General features: G+C 42.4%; 1 protein-coding gene across 1 annotated transcript; it reads right to left on the reverse strand.

Moving 5' to 3' along the window:
• Positions 1-779: 779 nt before the first annotated feature.
• Positions 780-13243, reverse strand: stk17al (serine/threonine kinase 17a like). The gene is made up of 7 exons (XM_022206212.2): positions 12909-13243; positions 9323-9535; positions 4917-5061; positions 3981-4107; positions 3829-3877; positions 3337-3516; positions 780-2583 (listed from the first exon to the last, which is right to left on the reverse strand). Exons 1-7 carry the CDS (start codon positions 13019-13021, stop codon positions 2298-2300), a joined length of 1113 nt encoding a protein of 370 aa, XP_022061904.1. The 5' UTR covers positions 13022-13243; the 3' UTR covers positions 780-2297.
• Positions 13244-13574: the final 331 nt, after the last annotated feature.

Consider the following 13574-nt stretch of genomic DNA (forward strand, 5'->3'; position numbering starts at 1 on the left):
AAAGAGGGATGCCAGTACATGGAGGGGTGATATAAAATTGTGAGGACTGGTTCCAAACTGAGGGTCAGGAACCTCCAAGAGATCAATCTGAGGGGTCACCAAAGTCTGTAATGTGATTTTGTATTTGGAAATTAAAGACACGTTTTACTAACTCAGCAATCTAAAAACTACTCCGCTAGGCTAAGAATATTGCTCTTTGGTTAAATTACTCACCATTTGTACATATGCAGCTTGTAATGAAGGGTTGCTAGAAGACCACATAACGTCAGTTTGATCTCATGCTGAAGGGCTGTGAATTTGTTGGATTTTTTTTTTTCTGTTAGGATTTGCTGAAAATGAATTTATTCAATTCAATCAGTTCATCAGTTTGCAAAGCATTTATGAATACTGTGTCTTACTTGTAAGCTGGAGTGAACTAGACAAAATAGCCATCTCTGCACAGAGGCACTGTGCTTTTAACCTGTGCATGAACTAAAATAACCAAAATACTGAACAAATTAAAACCTTGACCTGATGATGGTTCCCCTACAGGAAAAGTCAAGGTTCATCAAAGTCAGTAATATCAATTTTGTTTGGAATTTATGAATGTCTCTTTTTTGATCAAGCAAATTCCTGGCAGAGATGATGCAGATCAAAAAACAAAACCTGGATCTGACCGAATCATTGACCTAAATGTACAATTAGAATTCACAGCTAACTGCAAAAATAATAAATTAATGCCACCAAATGCTACATTTCATCATTGTTGTTGCTCTAAAATGATCACACACACAGAACAGTTTGATACAAAATGCACACGTATTTTACTTTGTTACATTTTGCAATGCATGCCATCCACATTTATTCATTTTAATGTAACGTCCACAAGGACAAGTGCAAACTTTCCTGAAATTCAAGAGCACAAAAACAATAGCAATAAGTAAAAGTTAACATACAAAATAAGTCATGATATAATGATGCTACCACTCAGACTGGTAAAAAAAAAAAAAAAAAAAAAACAAATTGTCTTTACAGATTAATCTTAATACTAACTCACAATATACATTTCAGTATTTTTGAGAAAATCTTACTCATTTCTCTGCTCCCAAGCATCTGAAGGTAAACATCCCATATTTATGCAAATCAGGGCCTTCAGTTGACCACGTCATGAGATCGTATGCATCACAAATCACATAACAGAACTTAATCACTGCTTTCAACCCCTGCGGTTCCTTCTTTACTGAGACTGATATTTTCACAACATTTGAAGAGCATGAAATCTAGTGGCAACCTTGCAGTTAAGTACAAAAAGAAAATGTGCAACTTGTGCAATGGCCAAAACAAAAACAAAGTGAAGAAAGCAAAACTTTGAACTGTAATATTAACAAAGAAGTGAGGTTGAAAAAGTGGCACTTTATGAAAAAAGGCCATGTGAAAACAGAACACTGTGTGATGGAGAATGGTTAATATGTACAGTACATTGTGTGAGAGCTGACTGTGCTTGATGAGACTTTGGTTTCTTACTATTACACGGAAGTCCAATAACAAAATAAAAAAAGTGCTCAAGATTGTCCTTAAAAACAAAAATGCTACCATATCCATCCTAAACTCAGGCATTGATGTGGCTTTGAGTACTTAAGGGGCTGAAGTGGTACAACACACACATAAATAAACACAGAAAACAGTCAAACAGTTCACGTCTAGCTTCAGCGTAGGTACTCTCCATTGCTTTAATTCTTTTGTTAAGCAGAACCATCTGTCAAAACCCTTTACTTCCTTCAACGAAACTCATCACAGAAGGTATGTCTGGGACAGCTGAAGCATAACTTGTTTTGATGAGAGCATACAGTGAGTGAAGTCATTTCTGAAGGAAGCGGGAGGCTTCCTCTCTTCTGAAACTCAGTCTGAAAGGCTAATTGGGTAAAAACAAACCAGTGTGCATGCAAGGGTGAACCAGCCCCAGTGTTAAGCTGATCCCAGTTTGGTTCTGTCACTTTTAAGGCAGCAGTGCAGTCTTGCAACAAAGTCCTCACGTGTCTTCTCCCACTCTTTACTCCGGCGTCTTCATCCTGCTCATATTTCTCCTGTGCAATCACTCAAATCAGCACAGAGTAGCATGTATTATTTAAACAGACAGAGGTATCAAACTACACACAGCTCACAGGCATCACAGCAGTAGAAGCAGCCAGGCACACAGCAGCCATAGAGCATGGTCCTGGTTTAGATCAAGACCAAAAAGCTGTGGGCTCACTGGCTTTCAGCATCTGCTCCGTGGAGTTTGAAATCATTGAGTCTCTCCCAACTTTGTCAAACATCGATCAGCAGATCAACTCCTGCTGTATCTCGGGTCGCGTGGGGAACGGAGGTTCGCCGAAGGAGAAAGTGTCACGACCTGTCTTGAGCTCGCCCTCGAGATACGACTCGAGATACGACTCGATCAAGTCCAGCTCGGGGGAAGGAGCTGGGCTCTCAGGCTCTGACTCCGACTGGCTTGTTTCGGGCTCATCCAAAGAAGAGGCTGACCTGGTGTGGAGGTGCGGGTGAGAGAGGGGATGGGAGTTCAGCCAGGGGTGATTGAGGCATTCTTCTGCTGTGGCTCTCTTCCTGCACACACAAACACAATAACACTGTGGATGAGTGGAAATTCCCAAAGAGTTTATATAACTGATGGATTGCCTGAATCTTCCGATTCACTCAATCCGCTCTCTCAGAAGTCGGCCATATTCCTTTTCAACACTCTGCTTGGAAAACCACAAAAGCAACACTTTTTTGCTCTCAAGACATTTTCCTCTCCATCTCTCTCGATTACTCAAACACTAAGGAATCCTCAACTTTTTCCAGCGCTACCACTAATCTGCTGCAATTAAACAACTCTAGCTGGAGATTGTGGCTCTTTAATGTGAGACAGCCTGCTGCTACTTTTCAAACAAATTGCAGAAACAAATTAATGTCTCAGTGCTCCACCTCTCAATCAAAGTTAGGTTTAGTGAAGTTAATCAGAAACACAGATCTATAGCTTCCTCTGAAAAATCACCTTATTTAGCTGTTCATTTTTTGACACGGTGACATTTCATCGTTTGTCAAAGCAAAGATGCTGGCCTAAAGTTCTCGTCTTCACAAATGAGAAGAGCTAACCACCTGTTGCAAAAAAGGAAGTTAATTCTTGCATGAAGTGACGCAAATCTTGTTACCACATGCACTCATTTAGACGCATGCGGATGTACTTCCGTGCCGATGTGAACCTGACTCACATCCTCAGTGAGTAAATCAGCTCAAAATGATGGTGATGGAAACTTTGCAGTTTTAGCCATAATCAGAACATTTGATTATCTTCATCTTTCCTGTAAATGGCCTCACCTGGGGTTTTTCAACAACAAAGACTTAATGAAGTCAACAGCCAGGGAGGAGATCCCCTCAAACGTATCCTGCGAGTAGTCTATGTTGACTTGGGAAATGTTGAGGAATGTCTCCTGCTTGTCGTCACCCAGAAAGGGAGATTCACCCGTCAGCATGACGTAGGTCAGGACCCCGATACTCCTGGTACAGAGAGAAGAATGGAAAGGACGTCATGAGGCAAGTTGTTATCTTTGATGGTTTCAGAACATCTATTGCAACACGACAAATTTGGCTAACTTCCAGCATGCTGTGGTTACTCATTCATTAAATGCAAATGAGAAGCAAAGATTATCTTGTGCTCAAAGGTCAAGACATAAAACTAAATGTTTTTGCACACCAAGTGATGTCAGTATCTTGAAAATGTCTCTACTTCCCAAAGTATAGCACAGACTGAATGACCTCTGCATGGCGTGTTCTCAAATGAGTGCAAATAGTCTAGAGTAAAACACTTACCACATATCTGTAGCAGTGCTAATGGGTTCATAGCTCAGGATCTCTGGTGCTAAAACAGAAACACATGGCCCCAATTAGTCATGATAAATGGCACTCAATTTGAAGAGACACAGGTGATTTGTGGGTATTGAACAAGTGGAGCCAGGACTTACCCACATACTCTGGAGTACCCAGGATCTCCCTGACTTCTGTGATGTTGTCCATGCGTCTGGATAAGCCAAAATCCACAATACGAATGTCCCCCAGAGGCCTGGCACTGGTCAGCAAGATGTTCTGGGGCTGCAGAGGATGCAGACACACAGATTAGGCAAAGGTATGTTACATAATGTTTTTTCAAGCTGTTTGAGATCTTGCATCTGAGGTCACTAATTGTCTGTGTGAGTCAAAGTATTTGAGGTAACTGGGCCCAAGAGGATTTGGGGTGGAGTTCGTCAGTCAGTGTCCTAGCTGCTCCTCTGAGCTCATCTGCTAAGCCAATCAGATGAGACTGAAAACAGTCAGGACACCTCTGCCAAACACTTAGAAGGCGCCATGGTTAGTATGTACTGTACCATACATACAACTGTGTTTAATTCTGGCCTAATGCCTGCTGGAACATGTGATAAAAGCAAAAGGAAAAGACAGGCCAACTGTCAGGCCTGTGTCAGTAGTGTCTATGTCATTCACCTCTTGAAAGCTCTTAATCCCACACGATATTAATATATACCAAGTATCAGTTGAGTTAAAATGAGGCGTTGGTGTACTTAATCTGGACCACATGCAGTTTGTTTTTTTTTTTAAATCACCTATTCACTTTTAAAGTAATTGCGTAATGTGTGTAATAAGAACCCAGACACTTTGTTAATTTGTGAGACGCTAAGAAAGGAAAGTAGAGGAAACCTCAGCGGTGACAGCCTTGTTATCTCGGGACCCATTAAAGACAACATGATAGTTCAGTCAGGTTCCTTTAACCCACTGGTTCCTCACGGGAACAGGGTCGTGAGACACTGAATGAACTGCGGTTGCATAACAGAAATAATATCTCCCTCAGTCTGACACTCGGGGAATGTAGTGTCCTATATTCTCATATAACCCTTCACTGTGCTTACTTTCAGGTCAAGATGCACCACATTGTTCCGATGCAGGAAGGCCACTCCAGTCAGGATCTGCTTTGCCAGCCGCATCACATCTTTCTCTGTGAAGGCCTCGTCGTTATCTGCGACGCATTGGTTGAAGATTTCGCCACCAGCGGCACTGCAAGGAAAGCACAGGAAGGAAAACTGAGAAAAATAACAGGGATAAGACGAGGAAAAAAAGAAGTCTGCATGAATAGCCACCCACAGGAGTTTAGTTTGGCATACTCTCATTTTTGATTATTCATTGTAACTTGTCATATTAAATTGCAGCCTTGAAATGTACGAATACACCCTTCCCCTCAGTCTGACTCACAAGCCGACAATGGCAAATAACAGCCCATCCTACTCATACAATCTTAGTGAACAAACCCAAAGTAATTTCTACTTTGTTGAAAATTATGTAACAGTGCTTTGGCTTGGAGCAACAAAGTCCATCCAAATCTACACGCTGTACTCGAGTCCAACATAAATCAATATAGTTTTAGGTAGCCTGACTATGTCTGTACCTCCCTCTTCTCAGGAATATTGCTGAGAAAAGAACAGTTATATCAGCCTACAACAGGTTCAGATAAGGCGTTTTACAGCCTGATATATTGCAACTAAATTTATTAATACACAGGGAGGAAACAGAAGCAAAAAAACGGCCCACAAATCAAAGCTAATGACATTTTTGTTAAAGTAGAATGGAACAGATGAAACTCAATATTGCATGAGCTTTGTCCAGCATAGTGTTCTACTTGGTTGATCAAAAAAAGAGAAAAATCTTATGTATGAGGGATTATCTGTTTTTGGAATTTAGTAATTGGACAACTCAACGGTGACTTCTCACTTTTGGAGTAGGACAAGCCAGATTCCTGCCTGGTCCTGCTGAGCTTGTGTAATAATATTAAGTAAAGTGGAGACACGGTGGATTTACATTAAATGCTCCATCAGTCAGATCAATGCCTAAAGCTGACAGTTCACCCAAAAAAACTACAACCATGTGTGAGGGATTTGGAAGGCACACATGCTTTTTATCTTCAGAGGAAAACTTTGTGACCGGGCCCTGGGCATGACTGTTACATAAGCAGCACCTTCCAATCCCCAGTTAGCCTCCTAACCCTCTACTCTTTACCAACCGCAGCTGTGAAAATAGGATCCATGTTTTTTGGGATTTTGAGGATACTTGCCACCTATCCCCCTTGTTGTAAGCATGTTCAATACCACCTAATAACCCCCAAAGAGTTTAAGAGCAGTGGAAACACACAGTGAAACTCAATTTGATTACACTGATCTGCACATGTGTAGGAAATGCGAGTAAGCCTGCTGTTGGTGTTTTAATTTGGGGAGGAAATGAAAGACATACGAGTGTAATTTGAGAGATGTTTTTGATTTTATTGTTAGAAAACTGTAAAACTGAAAGAACCCTCAAGCATTTTAGTGACTCAGGTTCGTCAAAAACTTCACTTGAATCTGTCAATTTGATCTGTAAGCGTTTATTGTGCCTGTCTGAGCAATTAGAGGCTTGACAGGACAGTGCTTCATTAAGCTGTCAGTGGAGTGCCTGAAAGGATTTCGAATCCTGATGAAGATCATTTTGTTTAAATTTAACCGGGTGCACAGTGTGGCCGAGAATGATCCGTTACTTCCCTGAAGTCTAAATATTGTCACTGTGCTCTCCAGCTTTCCAAGAATGTTAATGTTCTCACTGCTTTAGTGTGTAGGCAGACATCCTCCCCTACATGAACCCACAAGGATAAACTCACTGTAGCCAAAACCTATGAGGGCACACTGAGGCTAAACAACAATGTGAAAACAAGAGTCAAGAACAGATTATTCTTAAGCTCGGAAAAATGAGTGATTAAGCGGAAAAGAGGCAAAATCTGTAAAACAAGTAAACGTCCTCTTTAGTTAGTAATCACTTTGGTTCTGCAGGAGAGGCTGTTTGGGCAAAGCCTTTCTTGGCTGACCACCAAGCCGGGTGCTTATTGACGTCACAGACAGCACCCTGTCAACTAGTTTCCACAAGCCTAACCTGACTCTTGGCTGAATTTCTGGGCAGCACTTGTTCTCCTGTACAGTTCAATTAAAGTCCAGCGAGGTCTTGGTTATGTTAAGATGATACTGAATTGGTAGGAATATTGAAATTAAAAAGAAAATAAAACATGGCAGTGCACTCGAAAGAAAAGTAATTTTAAAATAGCAAACTAAAAAAAAAAAAAAATCTAATCAGGGTATACCACAGAGTATCTGAATGGATGCACTGAAAGCAAATGCAGTCAAGTCACATGGTACACTCTTATCATTGACCTGAAAATCTTTCAGCCTCACACAACATATCTTGTATCTCAAGGACTGTGCTGGTTTGGCTGCAGTTACAGTTTAGATTATTTTATCTGCAGAAGCCTCTTTATGGTAACTTTAGCCTTGGAACAAACAAAACCAGGGTTATCACTGTCCTATAGTACACTTTCATATTGAAATATTCATCATGGAGAATTCATCACCATGACCATCTTTATCTACTTTGCAAAAGAAAAAGAAAAAAGTTTAAGAATCCAAAGGTAATTCATTGTTGAATTAAGTGACCATCTCTCAAACTAGTCATTATACTTAGGATTTCTGTGGTACTAATGCACTCTGGGACTGCACTTTCAAAGATGATTAGAATTCAACTTCTTCCATTTCTCTGACATTGACAAGGATGTGGTTGGGACTACGAGAAGTGTGTGTGCACACACCGCTTTACAGCAGCGTGGCCGTGTGCTACTTTTGGGAGCCTTGCTTGCTGCTTACATTTAAACCCACAGGAAATGGAAAATGGTTTGCAATTCTTGAAACTCATGCTGAGGTCAGACAGTTTGGAGATGCAGCGTTTCATGAGCCAAGGTCCTCACTGTGAGCGTTTCTGCAGATTTTAGCACAAATCTACAGTACGCTAGTTAATAACTGTCATTTAAAAACCGAGCTCATTCAGTGTTAAAATATTGTGCATGTGCATGCTGCTTGATTATATGCTCAGTAACTCCCTTTGCAACTGCTTTGGCAGCTGAAAAGGAACTGTGGACCGGTGCCGACTGACCTCCTGCTATGTTTTCTCTGCAGGCACGCAGGGGTGAATGATGGTGCTACTTCCCCTTTCACACTTCAGTCAGAGGTCAAACACAGCCTCCCCCCCACAGAGAGGCTTTTGTTCTACAGAGACATTCCATGTCTGGGATGGGAATGTCTAGTGAGGACCGGGTAAGAGAAAGCTTCCTGCCTGTGTAATGAGCAGTTATGGAAGAGGGTCAGGAGGAACGTGGTTCAAATAATTGCCCAGTGCTATCTCCCTGCAATGAAGCAAACGAGGTAATTAAAATGCTAAGTGGCCTTTCCAAATCCTAATTAAACTCAGTCATTAGAGCAACCAGTGGACACTTACTAGATACATCATATCATTTAATACCCAACCATAACAACAGGCTGGAGCCAGACAGCCGTGGTGATCTTGCTGGGTCACTGAATGAGCGGCTCGACTCAGCTGCTGGGCTCGTTCACCTGCATGTTGGAGTGCAGTACGCAATAAACACCGAGCAGTAAGATCATACAGTAGTATGTAAATGACTGACTTATAGCTCAGTGTTATTTTCACACAGTGTGCAACGTTCAGGTTTGCCTTGTCAGTATTTAAAGTGACAGTTCTTCACAGTCATCAAGGGTAACAAGAAACCGAGAGAATGAGGCTACGCGTAGGCAAGCTGTTAACCACAGAGACAGAGAATTTCCATTTAAGGCAAAGTTCATGTAGCATAAACACGAGGCTGTGCATTTCACACGTGTGTCTGTTTTTTAAAGGCTTGAGAGACATGCATCCGTCTTCTCAGCAACGACACCACAACTAAACCAGGATGCCAGATCACACAGATATGCAGCATAAATGCAGACAATTCTCATGAAAAACACTAAACCTCCTACATTCCTGTCATGCAAAAAACAGGATGCTGCATGACGTGCGTGTAAGATTTGATGTGAGACTTTCCCTGACTAAAAAAAATTATGCTTATCAAGTAGAATTAATTTGTGGTACTTTCAAAACCATCTGCATAAGAAAACCTCCAAAGTTTTTAGAGAGTGATGATGAAAGGATTTTGTTCTCTTCAGTAATTAAGAACCCAATCTTTTTATCCAAGTTTTCCTCAAATAGCTTGAACATTAACAAGTGAGGAAAGTTTAAAAGGTCTTTTAAATTACCACCATCACTTCTGTCTTCAGTACCAGTGCCAGCTAGGATTGGGTGTGTTTGAACACAAATAATGTGGGAAAGACAGACAGATGTGGCTACGATGCAGAATATCAATTTTCAGTGAACTTATAAAGACCTTTGTGTTGTTTCTGCAAGGTTTACAGTATTATCTTACCACTCCAGAACGAGGATGATTTCACTGCTGGTTTCATAGACCTCATGCAGTGCCACCACATAGGGGTTTGCCTTGGCTGACTCCAGCACGGCGATCTCGTTCAAGATGTCCATGCGGCAGTCTTCGCCCTTCCGCCGCTTTCGCAGGAACTTGGCAGCATACTGCTTCCCTGTCGCCTTCTCAATGCACTTCTTCACCACTGCAAACTTTCCCCTGGGAAACAAAGAGGGAAGAGAGCGAGAGAGTGATTAGTAAGGAGACAGGAAAATCACAACCACATTACTGGCTTTTTAGAAATATTTGGTCAGAGATGGGTTTGTTCCATATCCAAAGAGTCGCTGGATTAAATTTAGGTCACTTAAATGCTGCAAATTAAAGGCTAAAACTGCTGGACACATTTATGACAGTTAAACTGCTATGAAGCAAGGCATTTGGGAAAGCCCCCCAATCAGCCTCGAGTGCAACACTGAAGGAGAGATTATGGAGCAGCTCAGAGATAAGGCTGAGTAGCATCATTTGAAAATACAGACAGTTATTGACCACTGATACGCCAGGGAGGCGTCATTAGCTATTCGGTTAAGAGTTCTCCCTTCCTCCTCCTCTAGCCTCCAGGAGGGTCTGACAGCAGGCAGATAAGGCCGACACTTTAGACCAAAGCTGCTGAATAGTGGGGAGGGACCTGATAAGGTTACCACCACTTTAGAGGTCAAGCAAAAACAAAGAGATGCAACAGCTTGGTTGCTCAATGTTACTGGTACGACATGGGATTAGGGGCACCTACTTTTACGACCTCATCGCAACAATTCATTTTTGTGCATATACACTGATGGATTCAAAGAAGGTGTTCGGGGTCAGCTGTGGGTGCGGGCAGGATGTCCGATGTGTGCAGAATTGCCACTCTGTGTCAAACCGACAATCATAAACCATCCTTCCCAGGCTGATAATGAGGCCTTGTCCACTTCCCTTTCTTCACAGCTGACAGCAGCAGGGACAAATGGAATTGTGTTGACGCCTCCGCCCAGACCCTCAGCCAGAGACTGCTTTTCCTTTGGCAGTCCTACAAAAGCTGACCAGTCGGCTAAACACAGCCGCCTCGGGACCAAGACCACCCACCTGACCACGATTGGCGATGTAAGGCAGGGGTCACTGCTGTTACAGTCAGGTTGGAGCCTAATGCAGCATGCGAAAAGTGACACTGTAACCTCAACATCTTTATCCATCCAACATCTCAATGGTTTAATGAGCTACACAATTCACAAGTACTGCCAAAGGCTTTGGAAACATGAATATAGGATGTAAAGCAATGACTGAACTGGGCAGAATCTAAATGAAGCAAAGTCAGAGAGGTCCACTCAGCGTGATGCCAGTCGTTTTCCCACACAGTGTTACTCCAAGCCAACTGTGCTGCTGACCAAAAACAGCAACTGTTCTGGCTGGAGTCTGGTTCTGTTTTGGCTCCCATTCTGGCTGCTGGGAGGCCCAGTTCCTTCTCTTTTGCAGTTTCCCAGTCTGACAGAATGGCGACAAGGCATTGTTCAGAGTGAAAAGGCAAAAGCCGTCAGAGTCTTTTCATCCTTAATTAGCCAAGTTCAGAGCTGTAGGCTGGGAACTACATATGGGGTGAAAAGAAATGACCACTGGTGACGGAAAAGAGCAACAGGAGGCCTTTTCAAAAGCTGACAACAGGTCAGAGGTTACAAAACAAGGCCATCTTCAGGTCGGCCATACTCACACTTTGTCATGTTAGTAGTTATTTTACTTAAACACCAACATATCTTACAATAAAGCAGATCAAACATCTCACTTTGCATTGCACGATTATTCTCTGAGGAATCTGTCTCAGCCTACACTCTCATCAATCATCAACTTTACTGTGACGCACAACTAATTCCTCCCCAGCACTCGAGATGGTGATAATTTGATTGAGAAATTGGTTTCCTGTGGAGTCTGCGTTTTGTCTCCCTCACTGGGGTACTGACTCATGTCTGAAGTGCAATGAGAAATGACAGCCCTGCTTCACAGACACACAACATGAGTTCCTCTTCCTGCTTTCGAGCTGGCCACAACATATTTTGTGCACACTTCTGCAGGGGACTGCAGCTCATAATGCAAACCCTGATGGGGAGAAAGCTTTGAAATTGAGGCCAAATGAGCTGTATTGTTTCTTTCAATTTGAAGACAGCTGAAAAGAGCGTCTATAGGAAGAAATAAACTCTGGCACCTACAGGTGTGAATATAGTAAACTTCCTCATGTACACACTATACAGCTGATTTCCTGGCTTGCAGTACTACATGCATTCCTTCATTTACCGTAATGCGATTATGAGGCCTGATCTCAGGATGTTGTTGAGTTGAAGTCATGGGAGAAGGAGGGAAGGAGGATGAAAGTTCAGGTATGACGAGTGCTTAGAGGCTACTGTAGCCTGGTACCTCAAGCCAACCCCCCTATAGCTCCTGGCTGCTGTGCCTGATGTCACAGGGTGTTTGACAAAAGAAACTGGCTGCTACCAATGCACTCTTTATTTAGCCTGTCCTATCACTTTGCAGAGCGGCAAACCTTAAGTGGAGCTGTAAAGACAGATGCAGAACTGGCACAAATCAAACAGCTGTTAAGTGAAACCAAAGAAGTAAAATGCAGCTCCTCATTTTGATTCCAAATGCCTTGAGGGGAAAGTCCTTACAGTCTGGCACACTGGGGAATCCCCTCTTAAATATGGATGGAATCTGCACTTAGGTCTGGGATTCACAATTCAGCAAGTGTGGCCAACAAAATGCATTTGGCTGAAGAGGGAGACAGAGAGAGAAAACTGGCTGCTGGTGGATGGCATATTTAGTGACATCTCCTGGGAAAACAAGCATATAAAATAGGACAACTGAGACAAATCCTAACCATATAACTTACACTCACACTGATAAAACTAATATATAGTCTTCCACAGCTATTAAGATTTCTTACTGTATAATGTTCTCTCATTAGTCTTGTTGCCTATTCTGTCAATTGACATCACACTTGTGAGGCTGTAACACGTTGAAAATAAATGCAAATTCAACTCATGACATTTGAGGCTTTATATTTCACCCCCACATATACTAAGAATGACTAGAACGCACACGTGAGCATAACACAGGTTGTGGAGTTTCAATACAGAAAAAAATACAATGCTTTCCTCGATACCAAACACAAGACCAGTGGGTGGACGGTAGCTGCGAACTAGGTTTCCCTGAGAGAGGGTTTCTAGGAGCTTTCAGCCCCCTGCTTCTCCACATAACTCATTAAAATAGGCCAATCAGAAAACCTTAAAACAATCCAGTAACTTTTAGCCAAGACGCACAAAAGCGCAGTCCCGGCTGCCAAAGCGCAGCTCCGTCAGCGGATGGTATGCGGGGATTGGAAATGCTCAATTAACAAGCTTCCCATTAACACGTGCAGAGAGTAATTCTAATATGATTAACCGATTTGCTTAAGCTCCTCAAGATGGTGATGCAAAGTCCAGCCAGTCAGCGCACGAACCAAATAAGCACCCAGATTATGATATTTTTCTGTCAATGAATACTGGCAACTCCTGCAACAAACAGACAAACTCACCTGCCCAGTTCTTTGCCAACCAGCTCGTAGTTGGCCGCGAACGCTTCGACTCTTATCCTCGTGTGGATTTTTGTCACCATCCCGTTTTTGCTCATCGTTGTTGAATTTGGCATTGAAGACGTACTTTGAAATTATTATTTTTTTCTCCCACTAGATAAATAAGACAAAAAAATCTGCTCCGTTCAAGTAAAAACTCTCATGATAAAGTGAACCGGTTTGGAGCTGTGTGACACCACCGGGCGATAATCCAGGTTAAGCGCGTCTCAAACGAGAGGACGATGATGATGTCTGCAGGAGCGTCCCGCAGTTGGTGCAGTGAATTAGTTTGAGTGCTACTACACATTCCTGACAATAAACTCGTCCTCAGGCCCCGCCCACTGCGCTGACGCTCAGCAGAGGAAGCCAATGAATTTGCTGAACAGGAAAAGGTGCTGGCCAGCTGGCAAGTGGTGGCAAAGGACAGGAGCTGATTGGTGCTGTTACAGGAACATAAACAAAAGCTTTTGTCATCAACCTCAGTATGACAGTCATCAGTATGACAGATAACAACTGTGCCGGTTAAACCTGTGTTATATAATACACAAAACACATAGATTTCATTAAAACTACTGTCTAAGCACTTGCAGGTAACGCCTAAAAAATAATAAAATAAAATATATTTTCTAG

Source organism: Acanthochromis polyacanthus, chromosome 21 (genome assembly GCF_021347895.1).
Source record: "Acanthochromis polyacanthus isolate Apoly-LR-REF ecotype Palm Island chromosome 21, KAUST_Apoly_ChrSc, whole genome shotgun sequence".
Lineage (NCBI taxonomy): Eukaryota > Metazoa > Chordata > Actinopteri > Pomacentridae > Acanthochromis > Acanthochromis polyacanthus.